This window comes from Colobus angolensis, unplaced genomic scaffold (genome assembly GCF_000951035.1).
Source record: "Colobus angolensis palliatus isolate OR3802 unplaced genomic scaffold, Cang.pa_1.0 Scaffold25, whole genome shotgun sequence".
Lineage (NCBI taxonomy): Eukaryota > Metazoa > Chordata > Mammalia > Primates > Cercopithecidae > Colobus > Colobus angolensis.
In genome coordinates this window covers 4079233-4098138 of record NW_012115710.1, presented here as the reverse complement: position 1 = coordinate 4098138, position 18906 = coordinate 4079233, and the positions used below count along the sequence as shown (strand labels likewise).

The following is an 18906-nucleotide window of genomic DNA, read 5'->3' as shown; positions in this document are numbered from 1 at the left end:
GTCTCTACTAAAAAATACAAAAAAACTAGCCGGGCGAAGTGACGGGCGCCTGTAGTCCCAGCTACTCGGGAGGCTGAGGCAGGAGAATGGTGTAAACCCAGGAGGCGGAGCTTGCAGTGAGCTGAGATCCGGCCACTGTACTCCAGCCTGGGCGACAGAGCCAGACTCCGTCTCAAAAAAAAATAAAAAATAAAAAATAAATGGAGACTTCTTGAAGTCCAGATCCGAGTCTGATGCTCCTCAAGTCCCTGGCAGCCAACACAGGGCCTGGTAACACGGGAGGCCTCGGGTAAAATCTGTAGAATGAATGGAAGACACTGCATAGCCTTCCAGACCCCGCTCAGGTGTCTTATACACTGGGAAACCTTCCTGGTTCTTGCAGCCAGGTGCTTCCTCCTCTGTCCTCATGACCTGTCACAGCCCCACACCTCTGGACTGTGAATGTCCAGGTCCCTGGGTACTTCTGCCATTTGCTTCCAGCTGGTGCTTGGCACCTATGGGGCTTCAGGAGACTGGTTGAATAAATGAATGAATACAAAAACAACAAATAAATAGAAAAAATTAGCCAGGCATGGTGGTGCACACCTGTAGTCCCAGCTACTCAGGAGGCTGAGGTAGGAGGATCAACTGAGACTGGGAGGCGGAGGTTGCAGTGAGCCGAGATTGGGCCATCGCACTCCAGCCTGGGTGAAAGACTGAGACCCTGTCTTGGCGGGGGGAAAAGATGGAAGGAAAATAGAACCAGTGTCTTTCCCAGAACATTATGACAACGCAGTTGTTCATTCATATGTTCACTCATTAATTCAACAAATGTTTGTGGAACAAACTGTCCTGGGCACCAAGGAGTTAGTGGGCATGAGACAGGCAAGGTCCTGGCCCTCATTGAGCTAGTATTTGCCTGGGTGACAGGCTGTGTGCAAGGAGCCCTTGGTCATGGCCGGATGCTCTTAACATTCACTTTTTTTGACCAGTACCTCCTGGGGCTCCAGGCACCTGTTAGCCCATGAAAGCGGGCAGCAAAGACTCCGAGGAATGATACTGGGTAGAACAAATGGGAGTAAGTTAAAGGACTTGGGAGCCCCAAGTCAGAGCCCACCTGTGTCACCTAGGGGGCTTTTAGTTTTATTTTGTGTCTGCCATATCAAGGGGTTTGTTTGGAATTTAGGCTTATCATAAACTTGATGATATTTTAGCCATATTTTGCAGCCAGCCATAGTGTTCCCTCTGTTCAAGTTTTTCACGTTTCTTTGATGAAATGTTTATTACATGTCGTCCTTTGAGCTTGTAGCAGATAACTTATACTTAGTGTTCAGTAAGAGAAAAGCAAGTTTTAGCATCTCAAACTGGTTAGTTTATCACACTTTTCCTCATAAGTGGTTGTTTTTTTTTTTTTTTTTTTTTTTTTTTTTTTTTTTTTTTTTTTGAGATGGACTCTCGCTCTGTTGCCCAGGCTGGAGTCCAGTGGTGCAACTTCAGCTTACTGTAAGCTCTGCCTCCCGCGTTCACGCTCTTCTCCTGCCTCAACCTCCTGAGTAGCTGGGACCACAGGTACCTGCCACCACGCCTGGCTAATTTTTTTTTTATTTTTAGTAGAGATGGGATGGTCTCGATCTCCTGACCTCGTGATCCGCCCGCCTTGGCCTCCCAAAGTGCTGGGATTACAGGCGTGAGCCATCGCGCCTGGCCCTTCATAAGTTTTTTTTTGTTTTGTTTTGTTTTGTTTTTGGGATGGAATCTCTCTCTCCCCCAGGCTGGAGTGCAGTGGTGTGATCTCGGCTCACTACAGCCTCCATCCCTGAGGTTCAAGCGATTCTCCTGCCTCAGCCTTTTGAGGCAGGAGAATTGCAATGAGCCATTGCACGCAGCCACTTCCAAAACTTTGGGAGGCTGAGGTGCGTGGATCACCTGAGGTTGGGAGTTCGAGACCAACCTGACCAACATGTAGAAACCTGTCTCTACTAAAAATACAAAATTAGCTGCGTGTGGTGCCTCATGCCTGTAATCCCAGCTACTCGGGAGGCTGAGGCAGGAGAATTACTTGCACCAGAAGTCGAAGTTAGTGGTGAGCTGAGATTGTGCCATTGCCCTCCAGCCTGGACAACAAGACCAAAACTCCATCTCAAAAAAAAAAAAATTTATCACCCCAAAGGGACACCTCATATGCATGAAGCGCCTGCTCCCCATTCCCCCATTCCCAGCCAGGGTGCTTTTGGCTTGAGTCGCAGAAAGGCCCAGGAATACATTGGCTTAATTTCACCTATAGCAGAAAGGCTGGGTCCAGAGTTGGTTCATCCCAACTCTTTGGGCACAGTTGAAATTCGTGTGTGCAAAACTGTCTTGCATGGTGAGGAAGAGGAAGGCTGGGAAGTGTGTGGTGGGTTGGGAGCAGCACCTGAGTACCCTGAGAGCGGGAAGAAGGCTCCAGGCCTCAGTGTGCTCACTGGCCAAGCTGAGTGGGACCTGAAAGAAATCAGTGTGAGAACTCAGACAGGAAGCGGAGAGCCCCGCCGCATGGCCCTGCCAAGTCTCCAGTGCACGGAGTACTCAGCAGACGGTTCCTAGGCCTTGTGTGACCTGGGGCTCAGACGCCTTGGTGTCTCTCATGGAGGACTGCACACGGTGTGGAGAGAAGCTTGACAGCTGCAGTATCAGGTGATCTATGATGTCATTAAGGGCAGGCCCTAAAATTAGGTGGCACGTAGGTAAGGCTTCCTACAGGAGGGCACACCAGGATGGGTGTCGAAGCTTCATTGGATTCCATCTGGGCCGGAATGGGTGTGTGCCAGCACATGCAGAGACCTGGATGTCTGGGCTTCATCCGTCGAGAGGACCTACAGGCACGGGCATGGAGCAGGAGAGCAGGGTGCAGGACTCGAAGGCCTCGGTTGCCAGGCCGATGCCGGGCCAAGGGCCTGGGTTGGTTCTAGCCTTGATGGACACGGTTGGGCCTGTAGCCATTTGTTCATTTAGCTTACATTTCCTAAGGCCTCCCGCGTGCCCCACTGTAGTGGGCAAGCCTGGGGGTGAGAGAGGACTCAGACCCCATCCCGGCCTTGGGGGAGGTAGGGTCAGAGACCACACTTCAGAGGGACAGGGCCCTCAAGACCCTCAGAGGAGCGCTCAGTCTCCACACACGTCCCCTGCAGCAAAGATCAGCCTCTCACAACCGTGTGACCGGAAGAATGGTGGCAACCACAGCTGCCCTTGAGGAGAGGCCATCCCCAGACCACAACCCATGTGGGACAGATGCTGCGATGCGACTGCAGATCAGGCGGAGGAGAAACGAGAGTCTGTGTGTGTTAGTTTCCCGGGCTGCTGTAGCAAAGTATGAGAAACTGGCCAGAAGAATGGAGATTGATGTCTCAGGGTCCTGGAGGCTGGAAGTCCAAAATCCAGGTGGTAGGGCCAGGCTGTCTCTGAAACCTTATAGGGGAAGGGCTCTTCTGCCTCTCCTGGCGCCTGGTGCGCCCAGACCTTCCTGGCTGAGGCTGCATCACCCATCCTCACGTGGCCGCTCCCTGTGTCTCTTTGTGTCCCTGTGTCTTTCCTCTGTGTGTGTGTCCGTGTCCACGTTTCTCCTTTTCACAGACACCAGCCATAGTGGATTAGGGCCTGCAGTTTAACTCGATTACCTGTGTAAAGATCTTTCCAAATCAGGTCACCTTCTGAGGTACTGGGACTTTAGGACCTCAACCTGTCTTTTTGAGGGGGGCACACTTCAACCCATAAGACTGGGAGGACAGAGGAGGCCCCTGTCTCTGGCCGGGAAGGTGAAGTGGGGCCAGGACTGATTTGGAGCGGACAGCCCAGAGAGGGAAAGGGACAGCAGGAGGCTGGGCAGGGAGTCAGTCACTCCAGGGTTGGAGTCAGCACAGGATCCTAGGCTTGGGGTTCCCAGCCCTTTCCCATTCCCTCCCAGTCCTCATGATTAAGACAACAAATGTCGACCGGGCGCGGTGGCTCACGTCTGTAATCCCAGCACTTTGGGAGGCCGAGGCGGGCGGATCAGGAGGTCAGGAGACCGAGACCATCGTGGCGAACACGGTGAAACCCCATCGCTACTAAAAACACAAAAAATTTGCTGGGCGTGGTGGCGGGCACCTGTAGTCCCAGCTACTCAGGAGGCTGAAGCAGGAGAATGGCATGAACCTGGGAGGCGGAGCTTGCAGTGAGCTGAGATCGCGCCACTACACTCCAGCCTGGGTGACAGAGCAAGACTCCGTCTCAAAGACCCAGCCTGGGCGACAGAGCGAGACTCTGCCTCAAAAAAAAAAAAGAAAAAAAGAAAACAAACACACACAAGAAGTGTCCCCTGTCCTGTCTGGTACTGATGCTGTGCTAGCATCAGGGATCGGGTAGGGAACTCAGCAGTGTCCCTGTCATCCCAAGGTGCATACTCCAGGATAGGGTGGGAGACAGCATGGGAGCAGGCTCTTCAAGCATGGCCTGGGGGCAGGGGTGATGGCAACCCTGGGGCTGACCGCTCTGCCCCTCCAGGTTCATGGGCGGGGGTGGCGAGAGCTGCAGCCTCATCGCAGAAGGACTCAGCACAGCCTTGCAGCTGTTTGATGACTTCAAGAAGATGCGTGAGCAGATGTGAGTGCCCCCTCCGCCCAGGCTGGGTCAGTCTCTCTCTGCCTGGCCCGGAACCACTTTGCCTGTTGAGTGGCTCTACCTCTAGCCTCACCCTGTAGAGCATGGGCTCTGTGTCCCCAAGCACGCCGAGCCAGGAGGCTGCAGGTATGTTCTTGGGGGAGGTCTGGCCAGTGCCTGGTCTCAGCGTCCCCATCAGGAAGCAGTGCCAACTGTGGGTGTCACTCCTGCGTGCCCTGCCTGCTGGGTGACGGAGAGCACATCCCAGAACCTCTCAGAGCCTCAGTGTTGTCAGCTGTAAAGTATGGGCATTGCTTCTGATTCCATATGAGGCGGAATATGTGCGCCTCCACTGGTGCTGGCTCTGGGTTCCTTCTCAGGGCCCCTGTTGCTGCCGGCTCCATGTCTTCTCTCATTCCTGGTAGTGGCCAGACGCACCGGGTCTGCCTCCTCATCTGCAACTCGCCCCCATACCTGTTGCCTGCTGTTGAGAGCACCACGTACTCTGGATGCACAACTGAGAATCTCGTGCAGCAGATTGGGGAGGTGAGGACTCCAGGGTCTGAGGGAGGAGGGTCCGGGGGCCAGGAGTCTTGGGTCTGAGGCAGGAGGCACTGGGGGCCTGGACTCTTGGGTCTGAGGGGAGGAGGCACTGGGGGTCTGGACTCCTGGGTCTGAGGGAGGAGGCACTGGGGGCCTGGACTCAGTCACAGAATAGTCACAGACTGGCGACCAACTTTGCTTACTCTCTTTTTTTGAAACAGAGTCTGGCTCTGTTACCCAGGCTGGAGTGCAGTGGTGTGATCTTGGCTTACTGCAGCCTCTGCCTCCTGGGTTCAAGCAATTCTCGTGTTTCAGCTTCCCGAGTAGCTGGGATTATAGACACCCACCATCACGCCCAGCTAATTTTTGTATCTTTAGTAGAGACGAGGTTTCACCATGTTGGCCAGGCTGCTTTCGAACTCCTGGCCTCCCGTGATCTGCCTGACTCGGTCTCACAAAATCCTGGGATTACAGACGTGAGCCTCCACACCTAGCCCACTTAGTCTTGCTGACAAAACTGGAACCCAGAGTCTCCCGGGGCAGGCAATACTAGGTTTCAGGGTCTCCTGCCTCAAAGCCCAGTGGGAATTGCGGTTGTAGGACTGGTGCCGTCCACCACACAGCAGCTGTGATAGGTTGGGGGCTGGCCCCAACACCCCTATGGAGGGGGCGCGTCATGACTGCTGGGCCCCTCTCCTATAGCGGGGGATCCACTTCTCCATCGTGTCTCCACGGAAGCTGCCTGCGCTTCGGCTTCTGTTTGAGAAGGCAGCCCCCCCGGCCTTGCTGGAGCCGCTGCAGCCTCCCACAGATGTGAGCCAGGATCCAAGGCACATGGTGCTGGTTCGGGGGCTCGTGCTGCCTGGTGAGGCCTGGGCACCACGCGTGGGGATGGGGGCTCGACGTGTTTCCCCAGCTCCCTCTGACTTGGATTTTGGATTTCTCTCCCCTCTCTCCATCTTGAATCCTTTCTGGGGTTGGCCATCCCTCCTGCTCTCAGTTGGGGGTGGCTCAGCCCCAGGCCCCCTCCAGCCAAAGCAGCCAGTCCCCCTGCCTCCTGCCGCACCCTCTGGTGCTACTCTATCAGCAGCTCCCCAGCAGCCTCTGCCCCCTGTCCCCCCACAGTACCAGGTATGGATGTTTCCAGGAAGGGACATGCTTCTGGGGACTTGCTGGAGCCCTGGCCCCTGGGGAGAGATCTAGTTGCATGTTGGAGATTGTGGGATGATGGGAGTCCCATGGGACATTGGGAGGGTGGGACTCCTGGGGCCATGGACGCTCATCTGCTGGGTGATGGGTGTCGTGAGCTCCTGAGCTATCCCAGCTGGGGCAGCTGTGCCTTGTGGGGCCGTGGGTGGTATGGCCTCGTGGGACACCAGGACTGGAGGGCCATGGTCCTCACCAGTCCCTTTCCTTCTTCCCTTCTACCCACAGGTTCCTGGGAACCTGAGTGCAGCTCAGGTGGCCGCCCAGAATGCAGTGGAGGCTGCCAAGAACCAGAAGGCTGGGCTGGGCCCTCGCTGTGAGTCCTGGGGCGAGGATGAAGGGTGGGCAGGGGCCAGGCAGGCCTCTCTCCACACACTTGTTCCTCACTTCTTCCCTTGGTCTCTCCCACAGTCTCGCCCATTACCCCCCTCCAGCAAGCTGCTCCCGGAGTGGGTCCCCCCTTCAGCCAGGCCCCAGCTCCCCCACTACCCCCAGGACCCCCTGGCGCCCCCAAGCCACCACCTGCTTCCCAGCCCAGTCTGGTCTCCACCGTGGCCCCTGGCTCCGGTCTGGCTCCCACAGCGCAGCCCGGGGCACCGTCCATGGTAGGTGCCTGCACGCCTCCTGCCCCCACTCCTTCCTCCTGCTGCCCACAGCTAGGACAGTTAGAGGATGAGTCATTTGCCTTCCAGGGGTGTGTGGATCTGGTGGCCCTGGGGCCTTGGGGGTTCATGGTGCGTGTGCTGCAGATGCCTGAGATGAGGGTCTGGGGACGGAATGGGGAGGCTCATGGCTCCAGGTGGGTCAGGGCTGTTCTGAGAAACCCAAGGAATCCTGGGTTTGGGAGTCCGGGGCATTGCACAGCTTACGAGTCCTCGAATCCTGCAGCGTCCAAGCATTTGGGGTCCTGGGGCTGGCCAAGTGCTGTTCTGGGAATGGAGGAGCAGAAGAAGGGGCCTTTCCTTCTTCCTGGTTTGCCCTCACAGGATGGCCCCCGGAGGCCCCCCTCTTTCCCCATTCTCATGGCCCTCCTTCCTCCTCTCTGGCAGGCAGGCACTGTGGCCCCAGGAGGGGTGAGTGGCCCTTCCCCAGCCCAGCTAGGAGCCCCAGCCCTCGGTGGGCAGCAGTCAGTCTCCAATAAACTTCTGGCATGGAGCGGGGTCCTCGAGTGGCAGGAGGTGAGGGGCCTGAGGGTCCATTGGGCACTTGGGACTCCTGGGGCCGTGGGGCTGGGCATGTGGGACTCATGGGTCAGATGCATGGGGTTTGCAGTGCTGGGTTTGGGGGCATTCCTTGGGCTGGACCCGTGGGATGCGGGACCAGGCCAGGAGCCCCATGGAGCAGTGGGACTTGCGGTACAGAGGAGAGTCCCCATGCAGAGAACCCAGAAAAGCCTAGGATTTGGGGCCCAGAGAAGGGCCCAGGCGATGTAGCACCTGGGGCACAGTGGATTGTGGGATTAGGGGCCGGGCACGTAGCCCTAACATTTGAGGAATTGAAGGTTTGCTGGTCTGGAGGAGGGGCCAGGAGCTCATGGGACTTAAACTGGGAAACATCCTGAGCTTTGGGGCCAGCAGGCTAGGACATGAGGGCTCAAGGGGACTGAGGCTTATGGCCCTTTTTGCTTTGACATGCTCTTTTTCCCCCTCAGAAACCCAAACCTGCCTCAGTGGATGCCAACACCAAGCTGACACGGTCACTGCCCTGCCAGGTCTACGTGAATCATGGCGAGAACCTGTAGGTAACTGTCAGGGGTGGGGTGCGGTGGGGCTGGGGCTGGCTCCCTCCTCACACCTCTCCTGGCATCACCCCCCCAGGAAGACCGAGCAGTGGCCCCAGAAGCTGATCATGCAGCTCATCCCCCAGCAGCTGCTGGTGAGTGGTGGTGGAGGGCCAGCCCTGCTGCCGGGCAGCCCTCACCCTACTGTCTCTTCCCTGTTCCCTGCCCCACCCCCACTCCCTGCCTCGTATCCCCACCTCACTTGCCCACACCAACATGCCAGCTGACTTCTGTGTCTCCCGCAGACCACCCTGGGCCCTTTGTTCCGGAACTCAAGGATGGTCCAGTTCCATTTCACCAACAAGGACCTGGAGTCTCTCAAAGGCCTCTACCGCATCATGGGCAATGGCTTCGTGAGTCCAGGGCATTGGGGGCCGAGGGGCATTGACTCTTGTACTGCTTTCTGCTGACCTTTGAAGGGAATCCCAGAGTGCCTGGGCCCACGGAAGCCGTTTTTGATGGTTGGGTGGACTTCATGCCCTTAGGTTCCTCGCCTTTCTTCTAGAGCCTTGACTTTTATTATAATCATCGTATGCACCAGATTGAGGGATATTCCACATTAAAAATGTGAGATAGATGTGACTGGAGCAGTTAGGAGGAAGCTGTTGATTCTGGCATGGGTTTATGGGATGTGTTCATTTCCTGTGGCTGCGGTAACACATTACTACAAGCAGAGGGGCTCAAAACAACAGAAACGTGTTCTATCCCAGTTCTGGAGGCCAGAAGCCCAAGGTCAGGGTGTCGGCAGGACCGCACTCTCTCTAGAGGCTCGAGGGAAGGCCTCTTCGTTGCCTCTTCTGGCCAGTAACCCCAGGCTGCAGGTGTCATCACTCCAGGATCTTTCTCGATCCTGTGGCTGTCTTCCCTCTGTGTGTGTCTCCATGCGGCATTCTCTGTATCTCTGTGTCCCTGTGGTTAGAAGGACATCAGTCATTTTGGATTAGGCCCCATTTTCCTGACCTCATCTTACTACAACTGCAAAGACCTTCTTTCCAGATAGAGTCACCTTCACAGGTGCTGGAGAGTGGAACCTCAGTTTAGCTTTCTGAATTTGTTTTTTGAGACAGAGTTTCACTTTTGTCATCCAGGCTGGAGTGTAGTAGTGCAATCTTGGCTCACAGCAACTTCCGTCTCCCGGGTTCAAGCGATTCTCCTGCCTCAGCCTCCCGAGTAGCTGGGATTACAGGTGCCCACCACCATGGCTGGTTAATTTTTGTGTTTTTAGTAGAGACGGGGTTTCACCATGTTGGCCAGGCTGGTCTCGAACTTCTGACCTCAAGTGATCTGCCCGCCTTGGCCTCCCAAACTGCTAGGATTGCCAGTGTGAGCCACCGCGCCCAGCCTCAGCATAGCTTTCTGAGACACACAGTTTACCTTGTAACTCGGGGAAGGAGCAGATCAGTTACTTCTGTACACCAGGCACTCCTGCAGGAAAGAGGACCTTAGGGGGATCACCTCATAGGATCCTCACAGAACCGTGTGAAGAAGGCATTCCTGAGAGGAGTGCTTCTGGGTGCAAATAACATAGTTTTCCAAACAGATAATTGGGGCCACTCAGAAAAAATTTTCTCTTATGATTCTGTGAGTCACCTGGGCTCAATGGGCCATCTCGCTTGGGGACTCTCATGGGGTTGCCATCAGATGGCAGCTGAGACTCTGGTCGTCTGAAAGCTTGACTGGGCTGGATGTTTAAAATAGGCGCTCCTCATAGGCCAGGCATGGTGGCTCTCGCCTGTAATCCCAGAACTTTGGGAGGCCGAGGTGGGCGGATCACGAGGTCAGGAGATTGAGACCATCCTGACTAACACGGTGAAACCCCGTCTCTGCTAAAAATACAAAAAGTGAGCCAGGTGTGGTGGCGGGCGCCTGTAGTCCTAGCTACTCCAGAGGCTGAGGCAGGAGAATGGCATGAACCCGGGAGGCGGAGCTTGCAGTGAGTCAAGATCGCACCACTGCACTCCAGCCTGGGACAGAGCGAGACTCTATCTCAAAAAACAAAACAAATGAACAAAAACAGCTCCACACACAGCACTGGCTGTTGGCTGGGGCTTGGCTAGGACCGGCCATCCCAGTGTCTGCACATGGCCTGTCCACATGGCCACACTGTGGCAGCTGGTTCTGAGAGGACAGGCATTGTAGGAGCAGGCATTTATTTTTTTGCACAGAATAGGACATCCAGAGGGGGCCAGCTATTGGGGTTGGTTTCATAGGTCTGTGACATCAGGGGCAGGGCCCTGTGATTCTCTTGACCTCTCGTTTATAGTCACAAGGTAGCTCTCATGGCTCCAGGCATTCCGTATGCTTTCATGAAGGAGGGGAAGGGGGGCTGTGTATTTCCCTTTCTTCAAGACAGCAGAAACTTTCTCAGATTCCCGAGCAGGCCTCCCTTTCACCTCCTGGCCCAGACCCTAGGCCACTGGGCAGCACCTAGTTGATGGGAGGCTGCTGGGAACAGATATCCATGACTGTCTGGGGCTGGGACATGTTGCAGCCCCAGATGGCATTGGGAATGCAGGGGAGGAGGACACTTGGATATGGATTAGGCAGCTAGCAGTGTCTGTCTCAGGCAGGAAACCGAGGCTCAGAGAAGTCAGCTCACTTGGCCAAGGTCAGCCTCGCCTCCCTCAGGAGCCCCTGCCCTGAACGCTCCATGTGTTACCCCCCTGATGACCAGTGATGTTTCCTGGGTGCTTCCTGTGGGCTGAGCCTCGGGCAGGGCTCTTGCTGTGGATCGGACATCCCATAGTCACAACGACCCTGTGATGTGGGAGCACTCCCCATGGGGTACACTGGCCGATGCTGAGGCCTGGAGGATCTCTTGAATACCTGGGATCCGACACCACCGTTGATCACAGGGCTGTGGGTACTGCGCTCTGCATCTAAGCCCCTCTGTCACGGCTGTGACTCTCAGCAGCCCTTTAAGGAGGCAGCCGTGGCATTTAATGCCCAAGGAAACTGGGGCATCCCATGAGGAGCAGGTGATGGCCAAAGGTTGAGGAGCTGGGTTCCAGCTCTTTCTCTCTGCTTTCCTTCTCAGTGGGCAGCCAGAACCCCAGCTTGCCCTGAGTGCCTCAGTTTCTGTCTCTGGAGCAGCCCACAGCACACCTGTTCTCCTCAACCTTCTATAGCAGAAACCTCACCTCCCCTTGTCCAGGGGGCCTCTAGAATCTTCTGGAATGGGGAGGGGGTCGGGGCTGCCTCTTTCAGGGCATAAATGGTTCTGAAGAGCTGTTGTCCACCCAGGCGGGCTGCGTGCACTTCCCCCACACGGCACCCTGTGAGGTGCGCGTGCTCATGCTCCTGTACTCGTCCAAGAAAAAGATTTTCATGGGCCTCATCCCCTACGACCAGAGCGGCTTCGTCAACGGCATCCGGCAGGTCATCACCAACCACAAGCAGGTCCAGCAGCAGAAGCTGGAGCAGCAGCAGCGAGGAGTGAGTGGTCACAGTCCCCAAACCAGCACTCCGACCCCCTCCTGCCCGGGCCCCACATGGCCCCCCGGAATCTCCAGGACCACAGACGCCCACCCTTCTCCCAATACATGGCACCCCCAAGCTAAGTCCCACTCACATTTTCTTGCAGTCTCTCTCCTTTTTCAGCACCCACGTCAAAGCCTTGACACAGAGCTTCCTACTGGGTGGGGACCTTGGAGCGTACAGCGTCCCTCCCAGACCACTCACCCCCAAAGAGAATGTCCCCATCTCCTTACGAGTTCCCTTCAGGACACAGGTCCTCCTGCCTCAGATTCAGGACGCCACCACCCTCAGTTACTGACCTGCCCCTCTCTCCTCGTGCAGATGGGGGGACAGCAGGCACCCCCAGGGCTGGGGCCCATTCTGGAGGACCAAGCGAGGCCCTCACAGAATCTGGTGAGGACAGGGCTGGCGGAGTGGAGGCTGGGTGGGGGAGGCCCCAGAGGCTGCTCTCTGTGCCTGCAGGAGGGACGTGAGGCCCATCTCCCTCACGCCTGTGTCTCTTCCCACCAGCTCCAGCTCCGCCCACCACAGTCCCAGCCTCAGGGTACTGTAGGGGCCTCTGGGGCCACGGGGCAGCCCCAGCCCCAAGGTACTGCCCAGCCCCCCCCAGGTGCCCCCCAAGGCCCTCCTGGAACAGCTTCTGGCCCACCCCCTCCTGGACCCATCCTTCGGCCCCAGAACCCTGGGGCCAACCCCCAGCTGCGAAGCCTCCTCCTCAACCCGCCACCGGTGAGATGTGGGGGTGGGGTGGTGGGAGTTCCAGATCTTGGCCCTGGCGGTTCTGGTCCTGTTGTCTGGGAGGAGGGAGGTTGACTGTGGTCAGTGGGTGTGAATGGAGACCCGCCCAGGGCTTTAGGCAGAAGACAGATCACCTTCTCTCCGTCCATCCCCTACCTTTGAAGAAAACCTTCTCCTCCCCACTAGCTGATGCAATCTCTGAGCAGTGTCTGTGTTGGGAGGTGGAGAGTCTCTATCAGGAGCCTCTGAGCTACTCTCTGTGTTCTCCCAGCCGCAGACCGGGGTGCCCCCACCCCAGGCCTCCCTCCACCACCTCCAGCCACCAGGGGCTCCTGCACTGCTGCCCCCACCACACCAGGGCCTGGGGCAGCCCCAGTTGGGGCCCCCACTCCTGCATCCACCACCTGCCCAGTCCTGGCCCGCACAGCTTCCCCCGCGGGCTCCACTGCCAGGTAAGGGGACCCGGGGGAGGGCAGAGGTCTGGACTGAGTGTCCCAGCAGCTCCTGGGCTAGAGCACCGAGACCAAGTGCTCCTGGGAAGTAAAGACATAGGATCCAAGAATGAGGGTTTCCCCCACGGGCTGCAGAGCTCTGTGTACTCTGGGAAAGTACAGCCCATGGGTTCAAGGACCTAGTGGGTTGAGAGTGTTTCCCATGATCCTCCTGTGTGTGCTCCTGGGATTGCTGGGAAATGTGGTCTTAGGGCCAGAGAAGTAGTTTTGGAGAAGGGCTCCCAAAGGCTCATGGGAAACAGCATATTTGTAACTAGATGGGGTTAGAAGGTGCTTCTGTTGGGTCCCCCAAGGGCTGCCTAGAAAACTTAGTGCCTCTGGGCCCTCCTGGGCCCAAGGGCCTACTGGGAGATGCAGTCCCTTCCCCACTGCCCCTCAGGTCAGATGCTGCTGAGCGGGGGTCCCCGAGGCCCGGTCCCCCAGCCGGGCCTGCAGCCCAGCGTCATGGAGGACGACATCCTCATGGATCTCATCTGAATCCCCAACACCCAATAAAGTTCCTTTTTAACACACGCCCCGGCTCCCGTCACTGACATCCCCCAGGACTGGGCAGGAGGAAACCCCAGGGGGCATCTCTGTCCTTGTTCTCACTTCAGCAGACATCCCTGGGGCCCTGGGTGGGTGACGCTGGGGCCTCCGCGGTGAGTCAGAGGCAGTCTGGTGCACCCTGCTTCGTGGGAGATGCAGGGACAGGCAGGCAGCGCTCAGGACTCAAGCTCTTATGGAGGCAGCGGGGCACCATGGGAGCCTGGAAGAGGTGTCTGACCCAGCCCCAGGTCCTCAGAGTCTTGAAAGAGAATCATCTGTCAGGCCGGGAGGGAAGGAGGTGAGGGGTGATCTGGGTGCAGAGAACAACAATTTGAATACTCAAAGACAGGAGGAAGCCTGGGACGTTAAGAGGAGCAAGTTGATGGATGCTTCTGGAGCGTGAGTGTGTAGGGAGCTCGTGTAGAGAGATGGGCAGGTGCAGAGTTTGAGGAGCTCAGATGCCAAACTGAGCAGCCCATGGTTTGTCCTGGGGACACAGGAGAACCAGGAGACTTTGAGCGGTGGGGCGGGCCTAGGCTGGCTCTGGATGTTAGAAAGAGCCCTCTCAGCTGTGGAGCGTGATGAGACGCAGACAGGAGGCCAGGAGGGGTGAGGCTGGGTGGTGGGGATGCTGGGGACTGGGGTAGAGGTTGGCTCCTGGGGTCAGGCGTACGTGATGGTAGGTGGTGGGGCTCCTGGGAGGAGCTGGTAGTAAGTGTACGTGGTCCAAGGGACGTCCAGGTGACAGGTGCCATGTTGGGAGCTCAGGACGTGTCCTTAGGGGACAGCGTATGTTTGGCGGTTCAAGCCACAGAAGCAGACAAGATCGCACATGGAGAGAGGGTGGTCCCTGGGTCCACATCAGAGACTGACCTTCCAGGGCTGTGGGCGGGAAGATGGTGGGTCTGTTCCCAGGATGGAATACCCAGCTGGGAACAGGTTTGGGATGTGGCAAGGTGAGGGACCTAAAGGATGGCCTCAGAGACATCCTGAGGGCAGGGGATCCAGACAGGCTTGGAGCGCAGGGTGGTCTCTCCTGGAGCTGGAGAGTGTTGTCTGTTGTTGGACTCTGGACCAGTGTTGCTGAGAGCGCGGTCCATGCCTGGACCACCAGCATCCACATCATTTTGGATGCTGGTTAACGTACAGATTCACGGGCCCCACCCCAGGAGAGAGATTGCAATCTGGTGGCCTATGGGCCATGGTGCAGATGAGTTTTGTTTGGCCTTCTCTGTGTTAGCATATGTGGCATTTTTTTCTTCAGTTAGTTATAAAAATCAGGTTAATTCACACACACACACACACACACACACAAAATCTGCAGTCTTGGCATCTTTTGACAAGTCAGAAGAATTGGCACCCCTGGGCCCGCCCTTCTGCCTGGCAACAACGGGCTGGAGCTGCCCCTCTCCATGGGGCGTGTGCTCTCCGGTTCGCCATAGTCCCCACCACTCCCTCTTGGCTCCCCCGTGAGGCAGAGAGTCACTGCCTTTGTCACAGGGCTTGCACTGTGGTTGTTCTGTGGTAGCATTCAGAGGAAAGTGAAATCTTTCTTGTACTCATGTCTCTATCACAAGCGGCAAAACGAAAGAGAGAAGGAGAGGGCCGCGTGTTTCGAGAAAAGTGGGAGCGAGCCTATTTCTTTGTGGAAGTGAAGAGCGTGCCTACGTGTTTAATATGCAAACAAATCGTGTCTGTGTTGAAAGAATACAACCTGAAACGCCACTACGAATCAAAGCATAGCAAGAGCTACGACCAGTACACAGAGCAGACTCGAGACGCCATCCTCAGCGAACTGAAAAAGGGACTCAAATGTCAGTAGGGTTTGTCTTGAAAAGCGAATTAACAGAAGTGGTGCGGCAGTGGTACGCCGTTCCGGAATCACGTGAGAAGAATGACCTGGGCATTCAGAGCTACAGCAGATGGCGAGTTGATAAAGGAGCAGAGTGACGTGTCCTTTACAGAAACACATGACTGTTGAGACCATTATTTAAGTCTAACGGGCATTTGCATTGCACAGTGAGTTGGAGATAACTCGGGGGATTTACAAGTCCAGTTGCTTGAAAGAGTCAAATTGATTGTGGCCTTTTCTTTCGCTGCTCATAAACTATTACCACCCAGTTAGCTTTATTTATTTGTGGTGTTAAGAAACTTGATGTGACCGAAGAAGTCTGTGGCATGGTGCCATGGTGGGCCCAACACTGGGAAAGGACTCATTTTTTTTTTTTTGTATATTGAGAGAAAAGAAAAGTTTCACATAGACTGGCCAGAGTTCTGAAGCACAACTACAGACAGCTGTCATGACAGGGGGACTTGACAGGACACCTTGATCCAAGGTGACAGCATTTGGCAAGGACACGGAAGTCAGGTCGTTGCATCCATCATCAGGAGTTGACTTGTTCTGAGCAGCTGAACAGAATACACCGTGATGCTCTTGACACTTCCACTCCTGGGCCTTAGTCACGAGTGAGTTGATGATGACTTGACCTGAGAGATTTCACAGAAGCTCTGTGACTTGGTTGTGGAAGAAATCGGAACTGTACAAGTTAATCAGCTTGGTTCATTTTAAATCAAGCAAAAGCCACAGTGGGTTCCCCTGAGAAGGTTAGTCAAAGACTTCTGGTCAAGGTTATGACCGTTCTGAACACTGAATATTTCTCCGCAAGGATGTCCACAAACAGCTACTTGAATGTAAGATGGTATATTTTTGGTCCTGGCAAAAACGGGGAATCCACCAGCAAGGAAAAAAAGCGTTTACTCTTTCCTACGCCACAGTTGGCTTTCAGAAGTAAAAGACGTGGCCCGGACTATATTCACCTACGTCCTGGGGTGGAAGACCAAATTCCCCCAAAGGCCCTCGGAATCCGGACTCATGAGAAGGAAGAGACACTGTCCAGTTTGCCTTTGTTGGTAAATGTTTCTTGTGTGAATACAGACCATAAATAGTAATTGAACTACAGTGCAATACGGCGCTGGTTCCTAAATACAAGTCTGTGTGAAGATGGTGAGATTCTACAACTATCTCCAGTAGTTGTCCTGAATATCCATGTTTGGGAGTACCCACGCTTACGAACAGCTGTTTTCCGTTATGAACCTGAATCAAATTAAACATTGTTCCCAGTTTAAGGATTCAAGGCTGAATTCTAAACTGCCCATCCCCACCGTGCCACCCCAAGGCCTGACACATCTTGGTGTGGAAGGGAAGACGCCAGCCTTTTGGCTTCAACTCAAAGGCGCAAAAAGAATTATGAAAGAGAAAATTTTAATAATTAAATATTTCTATTTTTCAATTTGTATTTTTTCAATTTTGAATTTAAAAATATAAACTCCAGTACCATCCGTGTTTGTATTATGTTCCATGCATTCACCATAGTTCAGTAAAGATCCGATTTGATGATATTTCTGGCCGTCGACTTTTCTTATACCTGGCTAGTTCACTCATTTATGTGACCCGCCTGGCCCCTGGAGGCATGTGAGTTTCCCATCCCTGCCCTGGAACTGTTGGATCCAGCGGGGGGCGGGCGGGGGTCTGGGAGTCGTGTGAGCAAGCTCTCTAGGCGATCCTCAGGAATGTGCGTGTGGAGCAGGAGGCACTGGTGACAGCGGAGAAGTGAAAGTGGGGGATTTCCCAGGCAGCCTGTGTAGCAGGGGTTTTTGAAAACTCAGATGGCTTCAGGGACCAGGCAGGTGATGAAAATGTGTGAAGTGGACGGGTGTAAGACAACAGGGAATGATGGGGACTGTGGCGAACTTGGAGAGTGCTTGCCCCGCCTAATGGCATTCAAATTGAAACCAAAAACACTGTGAGGACCAAACAAAATCTGCCTGTGGGTCTAATGAGGCCGCCAGGCCGCCATTTTGCGACCTCTGGAAGAAGGAGAAGACTCGAGAACAAGGACAGAACCCTGAGAAAGAGCCACGCGTAAGGGTTGGGCTGGGAGCCAGAAGCCAGGAGGAGAACCAGGCAAGTGTGGTATTCTGGAAGCTGTGTGTTTTTGAGGAGGGAGCGATCGACTCTGTCAGAAGCCGCTGAGAGGAGCAGGAAGCAGCCTTCGGTGTTTCCACCAGGGTGGCCACGTCCCCCGGCAAGGGAAACGCAGGTTTGGATCAGAAACAAATTGGTTAAAAGGAAAGGTTTCCAGTCGCCAGTTTGGCCATCTCATGCCAGTGGCTCCCTCTTGACCTTAACACTCAATTAGAGGAACCAGAGGGACTGTCGTGGCCTAATCACACTTGTTTACCGGAGTGAACCGGGGTTTGCTTATTAATAGTAGCAGACCTGTTAGGGGTGAAAGAAAATGCCCACCCACCAGCTCCAAAGAAGAATTAGGAGAAAAAGGACACCTTCTCAAAAGGGGTGTTAAGAATATATTTGTTTCAAGGTACACAAAATACTAACACATATTTTCTCACCATCTTGGCATTTAAAAAAAAATTAACTTTTAAAATGTATTGAGTTACACATACTAGAACAGTTTCCTAAAATGAAAAGGCACTGAAATGTGTGGAATAAAAAGGAGGCCCAGGCCTGGCGCAGTGGCTCACGCCTGTAATCCCAGCACTTTGGGAGGCCGAGGCGGGTGGATCATCTGAGATTGGGAGTTCAAGACCAGCCCGACTAACATGGTGAAACCCCATCTTTACTAAAAATACAAAATTAGTTGGCCGTGGTGGCACATAACTATAGTCCCAGCTACTTGGGAGGCTGAGGCAAGAGAATCGCTTGAACTCAGGAGGCGGAGGTTGCAGTGAGCCGAGATTGCACCATTGCACTCCAGCCTGGGCAACAAGAGCAAAACTCCTCAAAAAAAAAAAAGGAGGCCCAAGGAGTGAGGCCAGATCTAGACACATGGGACTCACCTCCCCATTTCATAGGCCAGGTGACAATAAGGCCTAAGAACTTCACGTGCACCTTAGAACCAGCCAACACCAACGGAGCAAATCTTTTGGGAAAGTTTTTCTCTGCAAGGTTCTCCTAAGGCAAGAAATAGGGAAAACCCTAGAACAGCAGGGTTTAATCCCGAGATTTGTGCTGATTAGCTCTGTGACCTCAGGCAGGTCCTTGCACATCTCTGAGCCTCACTTTCCCCATGTGTCAAATAGTGACTACCCCAGAGGATTCTCATAAGGAATACACGATCTGGCCCAGCTCAGTCCTGGACACAGGAGAGCTGCTAGTAGCCACTGTTGTCATCTTTCGGCTGAAATGCACTCTAAGAAGGTAAAATGTGGGTAAAACTGTTTCTAGAAATGCATGCCAAGCTGGGCCTCACGCCTGTGATCCCAGCACTTTGGGAAGCCGAGGTAGGAGAATCACTTGAGGCCAGGGTTTCAGTACCAGCCTGGCCAACATGGTGAGACCCCATTTCTATTTTAAAAATGCATCCTGGCTGGGCGTGGTGGCTCACGCCTGTAATCCCAGCACTTTGGGAGGCTGAGGCAGGCAGATCACTTAAGGCCAGGAGTTTGAGATTAGCCTGGCCAACATGGTGAAAGCCTGTCTCTAGTAAAAATACAAAAATTAGTTGT

The 18906-nt window shown here is 54.8% G+C and overlaps 1 protein-coding gene and 1 long non-coding RNA gene across 2 annotated transcripts in view; one reads left to right on the top strand and one right to left on the bottom strand.

The window, feature by feature from the left end:
- Positions 1-13362, top strand: part of MED25 (mediator complex subunit 25) — a 17713-nt gene extending 4351 nt beyond the window's left edge. Inside the window, exons 4-18 of the mRNA XM_011946354.1 lie at positions 4498-4596; positions 5019-5139; positions 5839-6001; positions 6137-6267; positions 6571-6658; positions 6754-6947; positions 7392-7520; positions 7994-8079; positions 8160-8217; positions 8368-8475; positions 11366-11557; positions 11921-11992; positions 12110-12328; positions 12609-12789; positions 13229-13362. Coding sequence (XP_011801744.1) covers positions 4498-4596; positions 5019-5139; positions 5839-6001; positions 6137-6267; positions 6571-6658; positions 6754-6947; positions 7392-7520; positions 7994-8079; positions 8160-8217; positions 8368-8475; positions 11366-11557; positions 11921-11992; positions 12110-12328; positions 12609-12789; positions 13229-13326 — 1939 coding nt within the window. The 3' untranslated portion in view covers positions 13327-13362. The remainder of the gene's footprint in view (positions 1-4497; positions 4597-5018; positions 5140-5838; positions 6002-6136; positions 6268-6570; positions 6659-6753; positions 6948-7391; positions 7521-7993; positions 8080-8159; positions 8218-8367; positions 8476-11365; positions 11558-11920; positions 11993-12109; positions 12329-12608; positions 12790-13228) is intronic.
- Positions 13363-15459: 2097 nt separating this feature from the next.
- Positions 15460-18906, bottom strand: part of LOC105514753 — a 12805-nt gene continuing 9358 nt past the window's right edge. The window contains exon 3 of the long non-coding RNA XR_001002222.1: positions 15460-16471. This is a non-coding gene — a long non-coding RNA (uncharacterized LOC105514753). The remainder of the gene's footprint in view (positions 16472-18906) is intronic.